This window comes from Diceros bicornis, chromosome 6 (assembly GCF_020826845.1).
Source record: "Diceros bicornis minor isolate mBicDic1 chromosome 6, mDicBic1.mat.cur, whole genome shotgun sequence".
Classification (NCBI taxonomy): domain Eukaryota; kingdom Metazoa; phylum Chordata; class Mammalia; order Perissodactyla; family Rhinocerotidae; genus Diceros; species Diceros bicornis.
This window is the reverse complement of record NC_080745.1, coordinates 89,555,296-89,576,744: the sequence shown is the minus strand read 5'-3', so window position 1 is coordinate 89,576,744 and position 21,449 is coordinate 89,555,296. Positions and strand designations below refer to the sequence as shown.

Here is a 21,449-nt window from a genome sequence, read left to right as displayed (position 1 = left end):
GTCCTTTCTACTCTACCACATAATTGAGGCTCGTGCTTCGTAAAGGCACCACATCTTTAGATTTGCACTTTTCACAACTGTCCTTAAGAGGAACTATACCTCCACTGTCACATGTTCTAGATGAACAAGACATGAGTTCATGAAGTTTTATTCTACTTCTTATAAACTGCAGCATAACTCAGAGACCCTTAGAAATGGGGAAAAAGTAATTCTTGTTTTGGGAGCAGGGGGTAACTAGCCATAAACTTCTCTGACAATATTTTTAATTTTTTCAGTAATATTAATAGTCTTTGACAATAAGAAAAATGGAATAGTGGATTTAAAACATAAAATGGTCCATTAGACGGGTCTTGAACTTGTTTGTAAAACTCCAGATAATAGAGCTTCACTGTTTTGTCTTTCCAAAATGTCAAAATTTGGCTAGGATTAATGGTTCTCTAAATCAATAGGATTTCAGGTTTATAAATGGTTTACGGTTCCACTGGATATAAAATGTTATGAGCTCATGTATTATCATCATCGCCAAGCCTTTACTGAAATCTACTGACATTTAGTCTGGCATGCAGACCAGACATGGCAGAAGCATGGAGCGGAATTCTCCGGAGGCCTGGCACAATGCAGCGCCCAGGTTCAAATAATAGGGATCCCAGGGAGCCTAAGCAGAAGGGGGGCAAGGCTCATCACTGCTGGGATCATCACAGAAAAGTGACAGTGGAGCAGGGGGTCCTGTCTCAAATGCCAAACCCGTTAAGAGTTAATTAGGGATAGGGGATCAACAATGGTTCTTTCCAAAGCCATGAAGAAAAGGGAGGACCCTAGGCAAGTTGAAGCATTCTTTGGAGAAATTTCATAAGAAACAATATGTATTTTTAAAATCATCTTTAATCTCGTCCTTCTAACACCAATATTATCACTACTGGCCAGTGTCCTTCCACATGGCTACATATTTGCACACTCTGGTTTCAGCAGTGTAATATACTTTGGGGTTATTTTCATGGTATGCTTTGTTTTTGCCTGAAAAATTGTCTTTGATAACGACTGAGTAATGTTCCATGGTGCTGACTCAATAAACACACTATTCTCCCCAACACTGGATATTTTGGCTCTTCCTAGTTTTTCAGGTGGATGAGATTTTGCAAGAACATAAGCCAAGGTCATTTCATTTCACAACTGCTTCAGGTGAGATAAATGGATTTCTCTGATTGTGTGAAAAGTTGCACAGGCACAGAGCTTTCATACACCTGGTGATATCTCCTAAGATGACCCCTCAACAGTCATCCTTTTGTTTTTCTCTTTATTCCGTGAAGCACGTGTGTGCAGTCTATGGACAAGCAAAAGGGTTATTCAGATGCCACATTCTTCATTTCAACAAACACATTCTATACATTGACACCACTGTGTACATAAACTTCAGAGGTTTGCAATGAAAGCAAATAAGTTATTTTTCAAAGAAGAATCTATTAGAAACAGTTCACAGTGACATAGAGCTAAAACTTATTATAGCCAATTGCTTAAAATTGAGCCATAAAATTAAATTATAAACATAAGATGAATTATCATTACACTGGTAGGATGTCACTAAATTTTGCTGTCATTAAGGGGGCTCTTTATATATGAACAATCAAGCACTAAATTCTTCCCTCTCTTTTCTTTCTAGTGTGGAGCTAGATTTTAAGCAGCAAGAAGACAAACTCCAGCCAGTTCTGAGGAAACTCCATCCTTTTGAGGAAACTCAGGTTGCACCTTCGCCTTACTCGCAGGAGACTTACTCCTCCACTCCCAAGCAAAAATCCAAAACTGAATCTAAAAAGCACGGAAGATGGAAACTCTGGTTCCTTTAAAACTCATGGTGTTTGGAGTCTAAAGGCCGTCTTTAAAACTCACTGGAGTTAAGTAAATCCTTTTCCAAAATGAATAGGATCGAGTGAACTGTGGCTGACTCGGGCGCCACCCAGTTCTCACCCTGCTTACCAAAAAGGCCTTTGTACTAACAGATAATTAACAGAAGCAAGGTATTAAATGTCGCACCTTGCCGGCTGTTCTTTGCAGTTCACAGATGTGGGATGTAAAATCTGAAACAAAACTTACATAGTCAAAGATGGTAAGTAAAAATTCCATGCCCCCACCCCAGATCGGCAAGTATTACATTATCAACCTGCAAAATAGCAGGCTGTCACTCTGTACACAGCTAAAACTCATAATTATTTTCAAGCCTTTATTTTTTTTTTTAAATAATGAGAAGAAAAAGCAAGCCTTATGTTTGCAAAGGACTTCATTTTTATGTTTAATTTTGCAAATAAGCAGGGGGCGAGTGCAATTTTCAGCACATCAAATTCCAGAGAAAGCACAATTTTTTCAAGTGGTCGGAGACCATGAATAATCTCTAAAATGTGACTATATGTATATTTGCCTTCATGTGCTATAGCGCTAAGCCAAGTGACCACATCTCAGTGTCACATTGACACCTCAAATTTAGCATTCTCTTCATCTCCAGACCTGCAACATGTTTACTGCTCATTTTCCAAATGGCCAGCAGCCAGGAGTCCCCCAAAGTCCGGACAAGCCTTTAATCACTGCAAGTTGACAGGGTCAGAGCTATTGGACACTAAGCTTTCTTAGATCTCATTTTTAATCTTTTGGTACCCAAAGGCCAAATGATACATTCTGGCAAGAATTTGAAAACACACGTAGAGATACACAATGGATAATACAGTCACCAATAAATCACAGGGGTTCTCTGCCACCGGAAAGTGTTTCTGTGGATCAATCTTTGAGACATTGTTCATCACCAAAAGCGCAGCCAGACATTTTATACTATTCGTTATGCTTTGTAACAACTGTGGAAGACCTGGCCATCTCAAAGAGAAACAGCGTGTTTAGTTTAGCTGCTACCAACAAACAAACTTAACGTCACCCACATTTAACCTGTTAGTAAGTTGTACTAAATGACACACCTAGGGGAAAGCTGTGAATCAAATGTTTTTAGGTATTTTTTAAATAAACAGTGACACTTAGAGTTCTCTTTTGATTACACATTGCAATATAAATCTTAGTTCCTTTATTTTTTCACTCATTCCTCTGCACCTTTGCAAGTATCTTTTTATAGAAATCAAAAGCCCCTAGTCTATTAAAGACTTTGTCTATCAATTTTTTGCTGTTCACATTAGGAAGTACGGATTTTATTTTGCCTTTTTTTGTACAACTTAAATTTTGAATAGTTTGTGAACATATGAGAAAACCTAGTCCTCAAGTTTCTGTCCAACAGTTTCATATCTAATCTAGTGCTTACATGCACACCTCATTGATTAGACGCCAAAAATAAGTGGCTACCCTTGGTGAAAGAATCTCTACCTGTACGTTTCAGATGGGAGCTATTTCTTGCCATGCATGTTCCCCCCAACTCAACAGCAAATCTATTTTAGTTCTAAGTGTTTGGATTCTACAAGGTCCTGGTGATCAGCGATCAGAATTGGACTTGAAAAAAATGAAAAGAGTCTATCGTGTAAGCATTCTTTGGGGGTTACTCAAACTATCCTGCAGATGTATGCTTTAATTCAAAGAAAAACACATCTTTTGTGGAAACACTATATGAGGATGCAAAGCCTTGAATATCAGTCAACAGAACTGAGAAATATTTTTGTGCAAAAAGTATGAGCAAGTTGATCCTGTACCATGAAGGAAGTGCAATTGTTTCATGTAGACATAAAATTTAAAAAATGTGTTTCATGTATTTTATACTGTTTTTAACTCAAGTTATAAAAATGTTTGCAACAAGTTATCTCTCCTTGTGTTTTAAGAATCCCAACTCTCTCAGTGAATTGAAATAAGGGTGTTAGCAGCTTTCTAATTAGCACCATAAATCTGAACAAGAGGACATCCTAGTAAACAAAACAACATCACTGTTTGAAAGCAGTCTAGACCAAAAAATAATAATACTAATAATTAAAATTTTTGGAGTCAAAAAGGAAACTGAAGATAAACGAATTCCTATTTAAAAACAAAACTATCTTCAGAATAGAAAAAATATTTTCAAAATCATTTCATGGTTTAATTGCAATGTGTCACTAACAGATGATGATTCTTCTCTTAGAAAGATTTAAGTAAAAACTTTGATACAAAACCAAGGTAAAAAGTATAGTGTTCCCTCATATGTAGATGTACACATGGCATTATGTGTAGAGATTAAATTAAATTACTATACTTGTCACTAAGTTCTTTATTAATTTTTAAATAAAAAAATCAAAAGTAATGTTTTATGTGGCTATTAAACTTATTTTGTGGTCTCAATAATTTGGGAAAACAGAAGTAATCTTAGAAAAAAGTAATAAAGAAAAGATGATTGGGCTGAAAAGAATGTCACTGGATCTTCAGGAGAGAAGATCACTGTAAGGCCTGGGCACTGCCCACGGGCCTGGCCTGGCTGGAGAGGGCTCAGCTTGCCAGACGATGCACCCTGGCCTGGGCTTCAGCTGCCAGGAGGACAGGATGACTCTTTAAGGGCACAGAGCCCTGTACAGGCTCACAGCAGGATCTGGCTAACTGATGTCTAATTTTTAAAGAACCTCAGAGAGACAAGTAAACTCATCCAGTGTTTCCATGGCAAACCCTGTGATGGCCCTCTGGAGACAGTTTCTCTCTAGACCATCTGTCAAGCAGGTCCCCAGCCCCGGGGGATTGGCCACCTCCTTCATTTCTTCTTCCCTCCCCTGAGTGGAAGAACGGTGCCCCAATTGGGCTGAGCACCTGCCTCTCCAATGGAGACCAGCCCAATACTGACCCCCTCTCCCAAGGGAGAGGTCTTCCTGGAAGTCTAGGAGAGGAGAGGCCAGTACCCCCTTTCCTGGTCTCTGCAATGACAGAGTCTACTTGCAAGGATGAGGGAACCACTGTAGGCTGAGACAGAAGGCTCCTACTACCCTCCCAAGTTCCTCAGGGAGCAGAAGGGGGTGAGTGCAATTCAGGTGTGCAGAGTAGGAGCAAGACCCAATGCACCATCCCAGAGCAGGTGAGGGGCTCCTCCATGTCATGGTCTCTAATTACTTGTGAGCCACCTACTGGTGCTGCCGCAGAGGTCCTCTCTTATAAATAACTAGATATGGCATTCTGCCATGTAGGTGCCTACCAGTCACTCTGAAAGTGTGCCACTGCCCTCCAAGGAGAAGTCCCAGGGCCTCTGCATCTGCTCTTTCGGTCTCAGACCCTCCCCAACTCGGGCAGAGTGTAAATCGGAAGGGAATCAAAGTGTGCGAAAACCGTGCTATCTTGGAAAGGGCTTAGGAAGTTGGAAGAAGTGTCCCACGCGTCCTACGAGGTTGCCAAGGTGTCCATTGCCATGGAGATCTGAGGTGTGGTATACATGGCATCACAGCTCACGGACCAGCATCAGGCTGACTCCAGTGTCAAACAGTAGCAATGAGCATGCCTTGCAACACCACTCACCTTGGGGTACCCTGGGATACCATTGCAGGCATGGCATAACTGAGACACACAATCCTCGATTACAACTCCAAAGACACACCATCAAATAAAAGTGCTTGTTTTTTGCCTTTCACAGAAGAAAGCAAGAACAAAAAAGCAAGAAGTGGGTAGGAAACTTCTCCATCCCACGCCGTCTGTAGCAGCGTGGCACACTGACAAAGTCCACCGCTGGAGGACTCATTCTTCTGGAGCATTTTCATCAGCAAGTAAAATCTGACTTGATTACTAAGCAAGGCGGTTTCCTTGGTGCAGTGTCACCTAAAGATCACAGCAGATGCTTTCCACCCTGATCTAGCTCCTTTTATCTAGAAAAACTCTACCACGAGCACATTTGGCACAAGCTAAGTGTGCAGCCGATTTATTTACCAGAAGAAAAGAGCTATATGATTCAGAAATAACATTCTATTTTGTGAATTAACATTCGCTAATCATGCTATGATGTGCAGCACACACTTTGGCATATGCAAGAATTGCAGACCGTATATTACCCCAGCAGGGATGTGGTTTTTATTTCCTCTGCAGTAAATCCACAGTCAGTGACCAACCTTGAGCAAATATCAGGGCCACAGGAATACAAGAAAGGCAGGAAAATTGGCTGTACCAATACCAAATAAAAATGAATTTATAAAGTCATCACAGCTCACACTTGCACCTGTGTTAGGATACTTCCTGAAAGCATGTTTTCTAAGTAGATTTATTAACAAACAGTACAATTAGAGACACTTTTTATGACACTTGTACACAAAAGCCAGACACTGTCCATTTGAAACATTCAAAATGTTTTCTTTTCTTTTGCAAATGAAGATTTAAAACAGCATTTTTTAAAAAGAACATTCATACATAAACTCCATTAGAATAAACATTGCAAAAGGTATGTTCATGCATGGGGGCATAACATCTTTGTGAAAATATTTGATTATGAGTCTTGGTAAAAGGGCTCTATTTACTGCAAGACCAATTCTGTTACACTATTTTCCAAATGAAGAAGCATGTCAGGTCCTTATAAGTCACTCAGGCTCAAAGAGAGCTCTGAGTTTTCACTAACAGCATCCTCCCCACCAAGGATGCTGCTGATGAAACACACCCCTATCCCAAAAGTGTCCCCACAGTTGGTGTTCAGAATGGAAGCAAAATAACTTCTGACACTGGAGTCTAGTCACTCACGAGGTCCGGAGGTCACAAGACCAGGCACAATTTTCCCTTTCCTAAGCCTACTTCTGTGAATTTTCCAAGGGAATCGTTCCTTAGAAGATGCCCACATTTTCGTTTTGGTGAATTAGTAATTTCCAGTCTTCTGGTGTGTACCAGGCCATAGAAAAATCTTTAAAAGTCCTTCTCACTCAATTACATTTTTAAAGGACCCACTAACAGAATGTAAATCTGATCATTTGAAAGAAGCAGCAGCAGCTAGTATCATAAGAGAAGGAGCATTGCTATATGTTTCATTTCTTCCGTTCTCAACCCAGCACTGGGTACAGTGCTTATTGCAGCAAAGACACACATGCGTTAGGGGTTGGCGGGGAGGGGAAGGGGGGTGCCACGTCACCCACCAAATGGCCGTTCCGGCCACCTGCCCACAACACAAGAGCACCCATCCCAACACGGCCACTTGCTCGGAACCACACACGATGCCTAAGAATGCTGCCTAACGCCAAGGGCCTAGAAAACTTTACAAAGAGGAAGAGAAAAATAAAATAGGAAATCAGATAATATAAAATGAGCATTTCACTCAGTTATTCTGCAGTATCAGACTATACTGGAATAGAGATAACATGACATCTGAATTCTGTGGCAAGGCTACTGCAAGGCTTCTATGTTAGGGCCTGCTTTAGGCATCCACATGATCTATGATTCTATACTTGCCAAATGGAGTTTATTTTTTTCAAAAAGTATACTTAGGATCATGGCATATTTTTATCCTATGCATGAGCTGCATTCCAATAGCCCATTTGAAATATAACGTGGAAAAGTATAAAATGAACTAAAACAAATGATATACAACCAACTGTATAGTGTTCATAAAACATCACAGATGCAGATAAAAGAAAAGCCTTATGCTGTATATATCACAGCTTACTCAGTGACGTGTGAGGATCCCCGGTATTCCATCTATAAACAGGGGAAATTGTCCGGCCACAGCAGCATCCCCAACTAATCCTTTATTCCGATGGAAACAGAGGTCACATTTCTAGTATTGTTGACAATACTATGGAATAAAGCATTACGTGAAGCATATTTATTCAAAACTTCTTTTAATCACTTTAATGTTTTAAGTCCATTTTCAGTGATTACTTAGAATTTTAAAGCTCTTTCATAGTTATAACCATTTCCATTACATTTATGCAAAAATGAGTATCAAGCACATAAGAATTGAAATCTCTATGTGATAATGGAATGTTACAGCTTACCCAAAACAGGTCTATAAACCATTCCTGCTCTTTTTCCACTCTAGAAGGTCCACTGATTTTTTTGTCCACCTTGTCAGGGATATTTTTTCCCCGGATCTTCCTCTAATCTAAATTCACAGAGCAACAACAGTGACATTAAGAAGCTAATGCATAAATCTACATCGGAGAGAATCGGGAGAGCAAGGTCAAGCGCACTGCACAAGGGAGCATTTTGGTATTACCACTCTGTGGACATCACAAAGAGGGCTCACAGTTCCCTGATGACTGAGAGGTCCTTCCACGCAACTCTGATTTTCAATGCCAAATGCCCTTCCTGAAAACATCTTGATGCTGTCATCACTCATTAAATTATAGCTTATTCAGAATTTTTTTTTCCCAAGATTCCTTCCATGGCAGCCTAGTTAGTTTTACAAAAAGAATTTCTGGACTCCTTTTATAGATATTGGAGATGCTGGAATTGAGAAGGGTCAGCTTAGGACCTAAATCCCCTTCCTGCTTCTGGAGACTTCTGTTAGAGAAGAAGGAAAGGGTGGCGGGGAATGAGCCTGGATGTGAGCAGTCTGCCCTACTCCCCCCATTCCCTGACAGTGCCTTGGACCCCTGCCGACTGCTCAGTAAGAACAGGGCCACAGCCGGGTGAGACCGAGCATGGGTCCTCACTGCCATACCCCCTAGAATGTTCTTAGAACATGCAAGGGCTCTTCCTCAGGAACTCCTAAGGGTTCCTCACAGCACATGGGTTTCTCCAAGCCCTTCAGGAAAGCGGCACCCAACTCGTGGCCTGACCCTTCTACCTCCAGGAGGTTCTAGTGTTTGGCCCCATGGAAATGACTGAGAGGTAGAAAATAGAAAGGTACCTACTTCCCTGGTCAGCTGCCTCCCTAACTAGGATGGAGATCTAGAAGGAGTTCAGAATCATCTTTGATACTTCCTGCAATACCACTGAGATCAGCATCATGAGCCTCAGTCTTACAGAACAGACTAAGGGGAGTCAGCTTTGGCACCAGATCAGGGCTCCAAACAAGCGCTTCCAGGCTAGCTGTGGGATCGCGAACAATTTCTCATCTCCCCGCAGGGATTTTCTACAGTTGCATATACACGACGAAGGTGAGAATTAAATGAGAACCTTTCCGTTAGTTATACAGTGCCCAGAACATAAATAAGTGCTCGATGAAGAGCAGCTATTATTATTGCCACTGTTATCATGTCTGAGATATAAGATATTTCCCAAAGGCATCCTGGACCACATGGTCTGAGAGAAGACAGCACGCTCCACATGCTCCATTCTACCTTAGTTAGATCCTTTGATTGAGCTGTGAGCACATCTCACAATCTCTCCACATTCCAAGGACGCATCCAACTTTTATGCCCTCCTCTTCCCTGTTTAACTGTTGGCCATCAGGCTATAACCCAAGTGAGCACACAGCTAGGGTCAAGACCTAACCAGAGACAGGACTAACTCATCAGTTCACTTGCCTCCACATCACCCATCTCCCCCATCGGCCCATCATGAGTGCCCATCACTCACTCACTGAAGTGCCACCATGAGTGCCACCATCATGCCACCCCAGCCTCCCTAATCCAGCCCATTCCAATAGAGGTCTTAGCAGAATGACACCAAGCCACAAATCATCCATCCACGTTATGGCCGTCTCGCAGTCCCACAACATGAGAGTGTTCCAAGGACACCCCTGGCACGACTCCAAGAATACAGGAACACCAGACCCAGGGGTGCTCCCAGAGTCACTCCAACTCTCACTGCATGGGGCTCAGTCTCCACGCACCTATACAAAGGTGTTTCTAGATTATAGAAAAGAATAGGATGAAGAACATGAAGAGGCAGACAAAGTTACGTTTACAGAATAATGGAAAAGGCCACTGCAAATAAAGCCAATTTCCAAGGAAACATTTTACTTCCTAATTTATACATGTTATAGGCCAAATCTAAATGAGATGGACCACGGGCCGGCCCCGTGGCTTAGCGGTTAAGTGCGTGCGCTCCACTGCTGGCGGCCCGGGTTCGGATCCCGGGAGCGCACTGACGCACCGCTTCTCCGGCCATGCTGAGGCCGCGTCCCACATACAGCAACTGGAAGGATGTGCAACTATGACACACAATTATCTACTGGAGCTTTGGGGGAATAAATAAATAAATAAATAAATTGTTAATAAATAAATAAATAAATGAGATGGACCTTAAAAAAGAAAATCTGAACATAACGTGCTGCAACTCTGACAAATAAACTGGATTCTTTTACTGGATGGAAACATATGAAGGCAGCGATTGTTCTACTCCTGTGCTACCTATCTGTGATTCACCCAAAACCACAGCCTTTATTGTGGCACCAACCACAGGAACCGAAATGAGCCCATTGCTACGTTCTGGCTTTGCTGTCTGAAGGAGACATATGCATCACCTTACTTGTTCCAGTCCCAGGAAATGCAGAAAGAACTAAGGTCACACACCAAGGAAGACCAATGTGCCTAGTTGATTGCCAGTGAAAACTCTAACTAGATTTTTTATTCTTTGATTACGGAATTTTTTTTTTTTAAATGCCAGCAACCAAACTTAATTAAATGGTAACATGTACTAGAAATGAAAGAAATTAAATGGGACCTTCATGTGCATCTTTTGCCTAAGAAACCAAACTTAAGAGTAACAGGGTGAGGAGAAGAGTCATAAACTCTGGAGAAAAGGCACCATAATATGAAACTTGAAAGACTGTCTAAATTATTGTTAAAACTTTCTGGAAAAGAAGAAATAGATAGCATTCCACGCCTCGGTACTCTGTACAAGAGAAACACCTACAATACATTAGAGTAGACAATAAAATAGCTAAGTTGGAGTACCTCAATTACTTTTTAAGGTCCTTCCTAAAATTTTATTAAAAGCATCTTAAATGTAAATATGTAGAAAGAAACTGCCAGAAGAATGAGAACTTAGAAGAAAATACACATCCTTTGCTAGAGGTAACTAAGGAGAAAACTAGAACCAAATGCTTCTGTCTCCAAAACGTTGGTGTGCTTACCCTTCAACTTCGACACTTGCTTCTAGAATCATGGAAAACGAGTACACTTTATGTACCAGACTGTAAATAAATGCATCTCAAGTGCTTGCTATCTTGTAGTAAAATAAGCATAGTTTCAAAAAGCAGTTGGAAAAGAACCAGATTGATTTTCGGGATTGAGAATAAATGATATTCTTGAGAAAGATGCTCTCAGCCACAATGAAATACCCAAGCGTACGTCACTGAGCACTTACAATGAGTTCGGAATCCCGCCCCATGGAAATGACGGTTCGGTTCACTGTCCGGAGAAGTTTCTCCATGATTATCTGGACGTGCCTCTGAGTCGGCCCCTGGAGGAGGACACACCAGTGAAAACCAACTCCTAAGACAATCATTAACATGCAAGCCCTAGCAGTTGTCACTGAATCCACTTACCCTGTAAAGAGTAAATCAATTACAACCCTTAACGAGATGAAAAATGGTCCTTGTCAAAGGCAAAAGCCTTCACGAAGAAAATTCAAGGCGTTTTATTAATTATAGTCCATTAATGCTAACTCATTATATAATCATAGTAGTTTAATTTAAGCAAACCTTAAAAATAAAAGCAAATCTGTTTAAACAATATAATGTTTATGATCTCTGATTAGCCCACCAATTAGTTTTCTAGACACTTGGCCATTTGTAAATGGAAGGCAGGCAGATAACAACCGTAGACTGCTCTGCATGTCACGTCCCAATAACTTGGGGAACAATCACATCGAATATTTAAGTATCATTTTAGCAAACCACCTAAAATTCACAGTGCCATAAAATTTTCCATCAGTAAAAATTTGCCCTTTTATTTTGTATGTGATGGGATTATTGACTCTTCTTCACGAATGCTCAACATGTTTAAAGGTGCTCTCTAGGCCTTCCACACAAGGCCAGGCAGGCAGCACCTCCTCTATGAGGTTTGGCCATACAACCTCTTCATTCCCAACCTTTTCTCCACGAAGAAAAGAGAGGGAAGGCCCTTGCATGGGACCACTGGAGGCTGGCCTTTGGGTAATGCTTCCAAAACCTTTCAGAGGCAATGCCCCTGGAAAAGCTGATATAGCCACCATCAGTGTGAACTAATCTGATCTGATCTCTTTCTTCAAGGGCACTAACCAGGCCCAGAGAATGAGCCAGTGCAGGAAGAGAGTGGGCAGGACAAGTGTGTGTGTGCGTGTGTGTGTGTGTGTGTGTTGACTGGGAAGGTGTCTGGAGGTCATGTGGGAGAGAGCTAAGAACAAGCCCTGTCGACTAGAGGCAGAGACGGACAAGGTCCTGTACACTTTTCCAGACACACCTGGAGAATCTATGACTTCACATGTGCATGCACACCTGTGCACAAATATGTCTGGTGGGTATATTGGAGATGGGGAGGCATAGGGTCAGACTTTTCCCCATGTGTGGCACCAACTTTCGATTAAAAAAAGGTCAATGGAATAAGCACACAATTTAGAAATGCAAAACGAAATACCATTTTTTTAAAAACTAGCTAAGAAAGCACAGAAAGAAATTAACCTGCAGAGAGAAGAACCTAGGGGAAGAGGCAAAGAGCTGCTCTTCTGCGAACTCTCGGAAGCACCACTGAGTTTTTTTTAAAAAACTATGTGCATGTATTACTCTAAAAAAATAAGAATTCAAAAAAAGAATGCAAGTAATTAGTCTCCACTAGTTTATTGCCAATTTTTAACATCAAAACCTTTGTCTGACCTTAAGGATCAAAATCTAAGTCTTGAGGGGCATTTAGCTGAGAAGTCACAGAAAATAAACTTAAAAATATATATATATTTTTTTTTTTTGAGGAAGATTGGCCCTGGGCTAACATCTGTGCCCATCTTCCTCTACTTTATATGGGACACTGCCACAGCCTGACTTGACAAGCGGTGCGTAGGTCTGCGCCCGGGATCCAAACCCACGAACCCCAGGCTGCCGAAGCGGAGTGCACGCACGCACCACTAAGCCACCGAGCTGGCCCCTAAAAAAAAATATTTTTAATGCAGAAGAATAATCATTGTAATATAACTATCATACTTTATACATAAATAAAAATAATTTAAGGGTGCAACTCTATAAAGAGAAAGAGAGAGGCTAACCCCTAAAATTAAGGCTGTTCCTTTTTAAATGAATCAAAGGTACCTCTGTACCGCGAGGCTGGGGTTTATGTGAAGTACAGGGTGAAATACTTTCTGCGTGGTCCTCAAAGGCAGCCTCAGCAAGCAGCCACTACTCACCACGTCCTTCCTGTACAGAACCTCCAGGATGTTGCTGAGCAGCTGGCAGCAGGCCTCCAGGTCTTCCTGTCTCTCCAGATGGTACTTAAGCTGATCTGTCATCATAGGAAGCAGGATCTCCCTGCAGTCTGCATGGGACATGGTGTTGTCAGTCAGCAGGGAACCCACCAAGATGCAACTCATGTTTGCTAGAAGCTTGTTTTCCTAGCATGACACATTGTTTCCAAGCATGTTACATCTACATTCTCCCTAATGTGACACTGACATCTGGAGAGGGTCTGATTACTTGACTGGGAGGAAATGACTTATACTGCTATGTAAATAATTTACACACACACATATGCATGCATATATGACTGTATCTCCATGTAAATATACAATAATAATTCATATATATATAAACACATAAACACATATATCCCATAGTGTGTACATAGATACAAACACACACGTTTGGGTTTTAACTAATTTTCTGTGCTGAACTATAAATTCACTGATTTGCAACTTACAAAGAAATACTTGTTACAATAAAAACTATTTGAACTGTAGCTGTTCTCATTTTTTCTTAGGAGGACCAAGGCATGGCTTCCTTCTACTCCCTATGCCACAGCCCCCTAACGTTTCTGAGCTCAGCCAGCTCATAACCTACTTGACTCACTCAGGGACAACTTTCTGCCAGGCTCCCACTTGCAGAGGGACCGTGTGCAGAGGGCTGAGAGCTCTGGCTCTGAAGTGAGGATGTATGAGTTTAACTTCTGCTGGCTTCTTAGCAGGTCCTCGTGGACAGCTCACATTACCTCTCTGAGCCTAGGTCTCCTCATCTCTGCCATGGGCACGATGGCAATACCCACTCACAGGTGTGAGGCACAATGTACTCCTACAAAGTTAAGCGCTTCTGAAGGCCCAGGCCTGGCACAGGTTAGATGCACGGGAAAGGTACTTGCTCTTATGATGTGACACAGATACTGGTGAAGAGCCACAGCCTCTCTCTGGGCCCCCAGACCCCTGGGCAAAGGCATAAGCATGTGAGGGAGGAGGATGTGGGAGCAAGCAAGGACCTTGGAAGTGAGAGTCAGGGATAATTCCTTCGGGAGGCAGTACCTTCATTTGTTGGCAGGAGAAATAGGAATTTGCCAAGCAGAGTGGGCAATCCAGGAAAGGGAACCGTATACACAAAGTCAGAGAGACAGGAGCATACGATGTATTCACAGAGCCACGTGCACAGTTCAGGAGGGTGGGGAAAAGAGGGGCAGAATGAAAGGACAGATGGGCAGTTGGATTTCATCATGAACATGAAGAGCAAGGTGGAAAAGGGTAAGAAAGTGGAACAAGCTGATGGAGGAGAGATGTGATCAGATCAAAAGGCCAGAAAGATCCTCTGTGATGGTGCACAGGTAGGGCAGTAGAGATGGGAGGAGGCATAGAACTGGTCAGTTAGCCTCTGCAATAGTCCAGGCAAGACATAGTAAAGGCCTGAGCTCCTGCTGTAATGGTGAGTTTGAAAGAAGAGGCCTTGAACAAGAGCAAATTGGAGGCAGGTTGAACAAAGTGCTTGGTGATTAACTGGAGATGAACGTGGGGGATAGAGGAGAGTCAAAAAGAACACCCAGCATCCTGGTGATGAGTGTGCCATTCAAAGACCCACTTGATGCCATCCAAGGAGAGGAAACTGGGAAAAGAAGTGCATTTAAGGGAGGAGGAAATGACTTGGGTTTGGTTTTGGGGAAGTTGAGTTTTAGTTGCCTGGTGGACACCCAAGTGGCTCCAAGTAGTAGGCAAATGGATGGATGGTTCTAGACGCTGGAGGAGATTTTTGACTTAGAAATACAAATTGAAAAATCATCAGCCTCTAGGCAGTAATGTAAGCTACGTATGTGAATAAGACTATCGAAGAGGAGTGTGTCGAATGAGAAGGAAAACCTGTGAATAGCATCAGCATGTGGGTATTAGAACAGGAGACGAGTAGGACAGGAAGATGGAGTGAGGAGAGATGTGAGATGAGGCAGAGATGAGTGACGTCACTCAAACCAAGGGAGGACAGGGTGGTGGTCAAATGTGGCGGCAAGGACGGTTAGAACAGGACAGCCTTGGGATGGGGCAATAACGGCATCCAGGCTCCTTCTCAAGGCAGCTTCCTGGCATGGACTGAGGAGGCACGAAGAAATGGAATAAGAAGCATAGACCAGACACAGCTCCTGGCAGATGGCTGTGAAATGAAGGGATGCTGGGGTGTGAGGATCGGAGTCAAAGAACGTCTGGGTTTTCATTTGTTTTGTAAATAGGAGCATAGAAAGGATGTTCAGAAAATTAAAGAACAATAAGGAAACAGATACACATGAGATTAATGACGAAATGCAATTACTAATTGTCTCTTCCAATTGGGAAATCCCATTTAACTCCAGCATCATCCACCGTCCAACACGAACTGTCTATTTACAACACCAGCTCTGTATCATGAAACCAGCCCAGCCATTGCTGTTTCCTTTAAAATGCAGAGCACAAGACAGAAGATAGCAGAGCTCCCAAACATTAAATATACTTAGCTTGTTTTTAGGCTTTTACATTTTAGGACTTACAACGTTAATGATACATAAAAGCATATTTTGCATTATAGTTTCCTGAGGTTTTTTTAATGTAAGGGAAAAAAAAGAGCATGCAGCACTGGACTCGTTCCTGTAAATATGCAGAGAACTGCTTAGAAGACTTTCCCAAGGACTACAGGGTAATGAAGGCCCAGGGGTGGAGGCGGGAGTGGGGTGCAGACAGGAAGAAATGGGGATGCAGAACAAGCTCTTCTGCTCCACTGTCTTCCAGGGGATTGCATGTAGCAAGCTCACACTAAGGCTTTTTCAAGTTCCATTTTGATTTATTTCCTGGGAAAGGACTGATGGCAACACCACTTTTCCAGAAAGAGTTTTGTCCAATGAATATATTAATTTACTTGTTGACTTAACAATTACAGTAAACAATACGTAGGCAGAAGTAATGCAGAGATGCTAAAATGCTGCACATCTTCTGGGCAGAGGCCAGGCCAGCCTCACTGACTGTGATGGCAGGAATCCACAGGAGGTCAGGGAGCCAGAGCACAGCACAAGGAGATGGTGCTGTCCTGTGGGGACCAGGATGGTCCCTCCACATCTGTGCTCCTGGGTATCACGGAGACTCGCACGATTCCCTGGTCGTCTCATCCAGCCCTTCCTGTGATGCCATTGGATGAACTCAGGCCCCCATAGAGAGCATCTCTCCAAAAGCCACAGCCCCTTGGACTCATGAGGGAAGTGCTCCAAAGAGCCAAGGCGTGTTGTCCAGAAAGGAGAGGGCACAAGTGTCAGAGAGCTGCCCAACGATGAAGCCAGTCCAAGGGAAATGCCATAAGAAAATGTCCTCGTAGCAGTGAAACCAGCCTCAAAATGCATCTGCCAAAAATGCTGACCCACTGAATACACAAATTCCACAAGCTCCCAAAAGCCCAATGTCTTTCCTACAGAATCCCAATGTTCACAAACTATATCCACCGCCAGGAGCTCTTCAGCTGCTGACCTTAACCACAACACAACATCCAGTGTAGGGCTTACACCAAAATCCTAGAACCCAGAAGGCTGGGAAGGTTCCTCTGCAAACCCAGCTGAGTCCAGCCCTCCCTGCATCTATCCTCGCAGTCCGTGGAATGACATCTCCAGAACGAGTCTTCTTTCCATTCGGCCTAAAACACATCGCCCAGTATGACCACCTTCAATAGGGGGCGATCCCTTGGCTGCCGCTATCCACTGCTTGGTCATCCCTATTGCAACCATCATTTGGGAGATAAGTCAAATTTCCAAGACATCTCAGAGGGAGAAAGAGCCATGGAGACCCAAGCAGGTAAAGACAGACCCTGACCACACGACCAAGAGAAACAATGACTGTGGAAGCTGGGCAAGACTGTTCTGAAACAAGCTTAGGAGGGAGTCAACAGAGGTCGAAGGCACAGTGGACTGGCCAGTCTGGGTTGGGAGGAGGGGTGTGTCTGTGAACAGTCCTAGGAAATCAGAGGAACACAGTTCTGGACTCGGAGAGACAGAAATAGCTCTTCAAGCTCTGGTTCCCAGGTGCCCTGGCCAAAATCCATCCCTTACCGCTCCATTTATCTGTCACACTGGACAGGCAGCTGTGGACTTCACTGTTCTCAGAGGTAATCGAGTGTGTTGGTCTCATTTGTCAGAATTACTCCAGGGTGAAGGAAGCGATGGCTGCCCTGTTCATCTTCAGCAGGGAGATGCTGACAACCGTCTTTGGCTACATGCCGGGAACGCCCACTATCCACCCAAGCCAGGGGTCTGTGTTAGCTTCACTTGTTTGTTACCCAGCCTCTCTGGATGAGAAACAACAAAACTTTTGGAAACTTCACACTGTTTTGTCACATTTAAAGACATTTCATTCCCTCAGTCCCTTGAGAACATAAACACCCATTTATTACAATCCTTCGGAGGGACCCATATCCGCAACTTGGATGTTTTCAGTATCCATAAGAGAACTGGAGCTCTTCCTTCGTCACCCACTCCACTCACAGCTGGTCAAGACAAAGTGAGAAATGGGGACAAGCATAGTTCATTGAGAGGATGACACGAGACAACGCCCACAGCAGGACTTCGTGAAAGCAGTCCAATATTCCAATGCAGAGGACCAGCCCCAGCACAGAGCTCTGGCCCCTGCCCACTCACAAGTCACAGGGCCAATGCCTGGAGAGGGGCGGCCAGACCCCCAGGCTTCCCTCAAAGGCTGCACTGACCACACCAGGCATCTTGTGCACGCCTCCAAGGATAAAGTGTCAGAGGGCAGCAGCACCCGTCAGAAACACAACCCAAGTCCCCAAAGGAAGAAAGCAATGCTCCTGAGTCCTTCAGAGACTGAGAGGACCAAAGCTAGAGGCAGCACAAGCCCGAAACTTGTGATATTCAGGCCCTGGCACAGCGCATCAACAGACCTGGGTGCAGGCAGGCCTCAGATGCCCAGTTCTTGGACCACCGTACATTACCAGTGGTTCCATTATCTGCTTCTCCTACTGCAAGGCAATCTCCGGGAGAGCAGAGGTCTTGTGCTCATCAATGGGTGTAGCCGCTGCACATGAACCACAACCTGATGGTGGTATTGCGTGTGTGCACATGTGTGTGTTTGTGTGTGCGTATGCTCACTGTCGAGAAGAGCTCTCTCTTCCTAGCAGGACAGTTGTGCCATAGTTACTTCTGTCCACAGTCACTTTTCATCTGGAAACCACAGTGCTTCACACTTGTTAAGTGGTGAGGAGGGACCTGCAGTTTAGAGCAGCCCTGGCCCATCCTTGCAAGACATCAGAGGGACAAAGACATCATAACAAAACCTCTCCCACCTTTCTGGTGACCCAGTTTCACTGGACGGTGTCCAAGCCGATCCAGACAGTAGTGTGCAGGCGCACGTGCACGTGCATGTGTGTGAGTGTGTGTGTTGGTGTGCATTCATTTGCAATTTTAGGAGCATGGTATCAAATTACAGGGTCTGCAGGGAGACGCAGGTCTGCCTCCCGGTGCTGCCCCAGCCACTGGGCTGCCCTCCCCAAAGCAAAACTAACGCAAGTTTTCTCAAAACCTTGCTTCTTCAAGGGTGTCTCTTACTCTGCACATCAGTCTACTCTGAGTGTTTTCAGGAAGTGGGGCACACGCTTCAAATAACACTAAAGCCCCTCAAATTTCATAGTAAGTCAAGGCCAAAAAATCAAGATCGAGGAGGAAGGTGTACCATACACACTCACACACACACACCATACACACCACACACTCCCCAAGCACAACAACATACATACACTCCCCACACACCACAGACTCACATCACACACACATGCCCCACACATACACACACAACATATATACACACCACACACATTCACTCACACCACACATACACACACATCACACAACACACACACACAGTCCCCACAGACATTCACACACCACACACAACATATATACACACCACACACACCCCTCACACATACACACACCACACACATTTACACACATACTCCCACATACCACACACATACACACTTCACACACACCACACACAACATACATACACACCACATACTCACAAATACACACACCACACACATATACATACCACACACACATTCACACACACCACACACAACATACATACACACCACACATATACATACGACACATACATTCACACACACTACACAACATACATATACATCACACACTCTCACACACCACAAACATATCACATACACATTCATCACACACACACTGCACACATACACATACCACACACACATTCACATACATCATACACACACACCCCACACACACATGCACAATCCCACAATGGACTATTTTAAAGCATGAGCCTCTGCTTATGGATAATAAGGAAGAGGCATCTCCTGTCACATTATGAATGCCCCAACTCGGTGTCCTGAATACCCTTCTCTTCCCCATGAACAGAATGCCATTTCTATATGATAATTTGTGCCGATGGTACCATTAGGTTCAAAACAGATGGCCTGGAGAGCTGACAATCCAAAACAAAAACAATCTTATATTTTAAATGAACTCCCCACAGGCAACTATTTGGAAACCAGCTGCAACAAATACCTGACCCCAAGACTAGGAACCAGGGTCATGCTGTGAGGTCTGGGGAAAGCCTTTTACTCTCATTCAGGTTCAGTTTGCCCGTACACATAGGAAATAATAAAACCCACCCTGCTCACTCTTTGCTTTGGATCTTGGGCAAGTTACTTAAACTCTCAAAGCCTTAATTTTTCTGATCTTCAAAATGGGGACGCTGTTGCTTACCTCTCAGGTTTATTGTGAGCATTAAATGATACTATGTGTCTATTTGGCAAACAGTGAGCATGCAATAAACAGCAGCTGTCAATGACAATAATAGGAATAATACTAATATACAAAGTCAGCCTTTGCAACTAACAGTACATAAAGAAAACTAACCCCTTAGAGCTGTGCTATTCAATACGGTAGCCACCGGGTACCTGAAATGTAGCTAGTGCCATTGAGGAATAGAATTTTTAATTTTATATAATTTTAAGTAATTTAAACTAAAATGTAAAAAATGATACTTGATTCAGTTATTGGAAACAACTGTTTTTTTTTTTTTTTTTGTGAGGAAGATCAGCCCTGAGCTAACATGCATGCCAATCCTCCTCTTTTTTTGCTGAGGAAGACCGGCCCTGAGCTAACATCTATTGCCAATCCTCCTCCTTTTTTTTCCCTTTTTCTCCCCAAAGCCCCAGTAGATAGTTGTATGTCATAGTTGCACATCCTTCTAGTTGCTGTATGTGGGACGCAGCCTTAGCAGGGCGGGACAAGTGGTGCGGCGGTGCGCGCCCGGGATCCCAACCCGGGCCGCAGGTAGCGGAGCACACGCACTTAACTGCTAAGCCACGGGGCCAGCCCTGGAAACAACTGTTTGGAACAACTGTTTGGAGCAACCTGGGTATGTGAATCTACTTGTCAATGGTAAATTTTATTAAATGTTTATTAAATACAAGTGAAGTATCTCTGATGAAAATTTAGCAGCCAAATTGAGATGTGCTCTAAGTGCAAAAAACACACCGGATTTCAGAGACTTAGTGTGAAAAAAAGAACATGAAATATGTCATTGGTAATTTTTAGACTGAAGTCATATTGAGATGATATTTTAGATACAATATATTATTAAAATTAATTTCACCAATTGCTTTGTACTTTTTTAAAAATTTGGCCTCTAGAAAATTTGAAATTACATGTGCGGCTCACATTCTTTTTCTCTTGGATAGCAAAGCTTAAGAGTATGCTAGGAAGCAGATGTTAAAGACCTCGTGTGCAATTTCTCATTTTAATGAACTGGTGTTCCTCACTGGAGGCAGAATCAAAGCCACAGCTTTCTCCTATCAGATCTCTCATCACATGTCCTGACTGCAGGACTTTTCAGTGCCCATTAGTACTGAGTCGAGGCATAGTGATGACCTACAAGGAAGCCAGAACTACCTCACACGATTGTCCTGGTTTTCCAGGCCATGCACAGAAAGGAATGCAGTCAGCGCAGCCCAGGCAGCCAGGAAAGGGTAGGCAGCCCGGTGGGCACAGAATCCATGCAAATCTGCTGTGGGGATCAGAGGTCTTGCAGCACACCAGCCACCCTTCTACCTCCTCCTTTCCCAGTGTGATCCACTCTGATTACAGACAGCAATAATTTGACATCTGTTCATCCTCAGCTGCGCAGGCTGAAGCTGTGATGATTAATGCTCTGGTAATGGGCAC

At 43.3% G+C, this 21,449-nt stretch overlaps 2 protein-coding genes across 4 annotated transcripts in view; one reads left to right on the top strand and one right to left on the bottom strand.

Annotated features, from left to right (window-relative positions):
- INSYN2A (inhibitory synaptic factor 2A) overlaps positions 1–2,210 on the top strand; it is a 37,321-nt gene extending 35,111 nt beyond the window's left edge. Inside the window, exon 3 of the mRNA XM_058544276.1 lies at positions 1,658–2,210. Coding sequence (XP_058400259.1) covers positions 1,658–1,841 — 184 coding nt within the window. The 3' untranslated portion in view covers positions 1,842–2,210. The remainder of the gene's footprint in view (positions 1–1,657) is intronic.
- Positions 1–21,449, bottom strand: part of DOCK1 (dedicator of cytokinesis 1) — a 512,522-nt gene that overhangs the window by 304,402 nt on the left and 186,671 nt on the right. For all 3 annotated transcript variants that reach the window (XM_058544272.1, XM_058544274.1, XM_058544273.1), the window contains 2 exons: positions 13,156–13,283; positions 11,149–11,244 (listed from right to left, as the gene is read on the bottom strand). In XM_058544272.1, the coding sequence (XP_058400255.1) occupies positions 11,149–11,244; positions 13,156–13,283 (224 nt within the window). The remainder of the gene's footprint in view (positions 1–11,148; positions 11,245–13,155; positions 13,284–21,449) is intronic.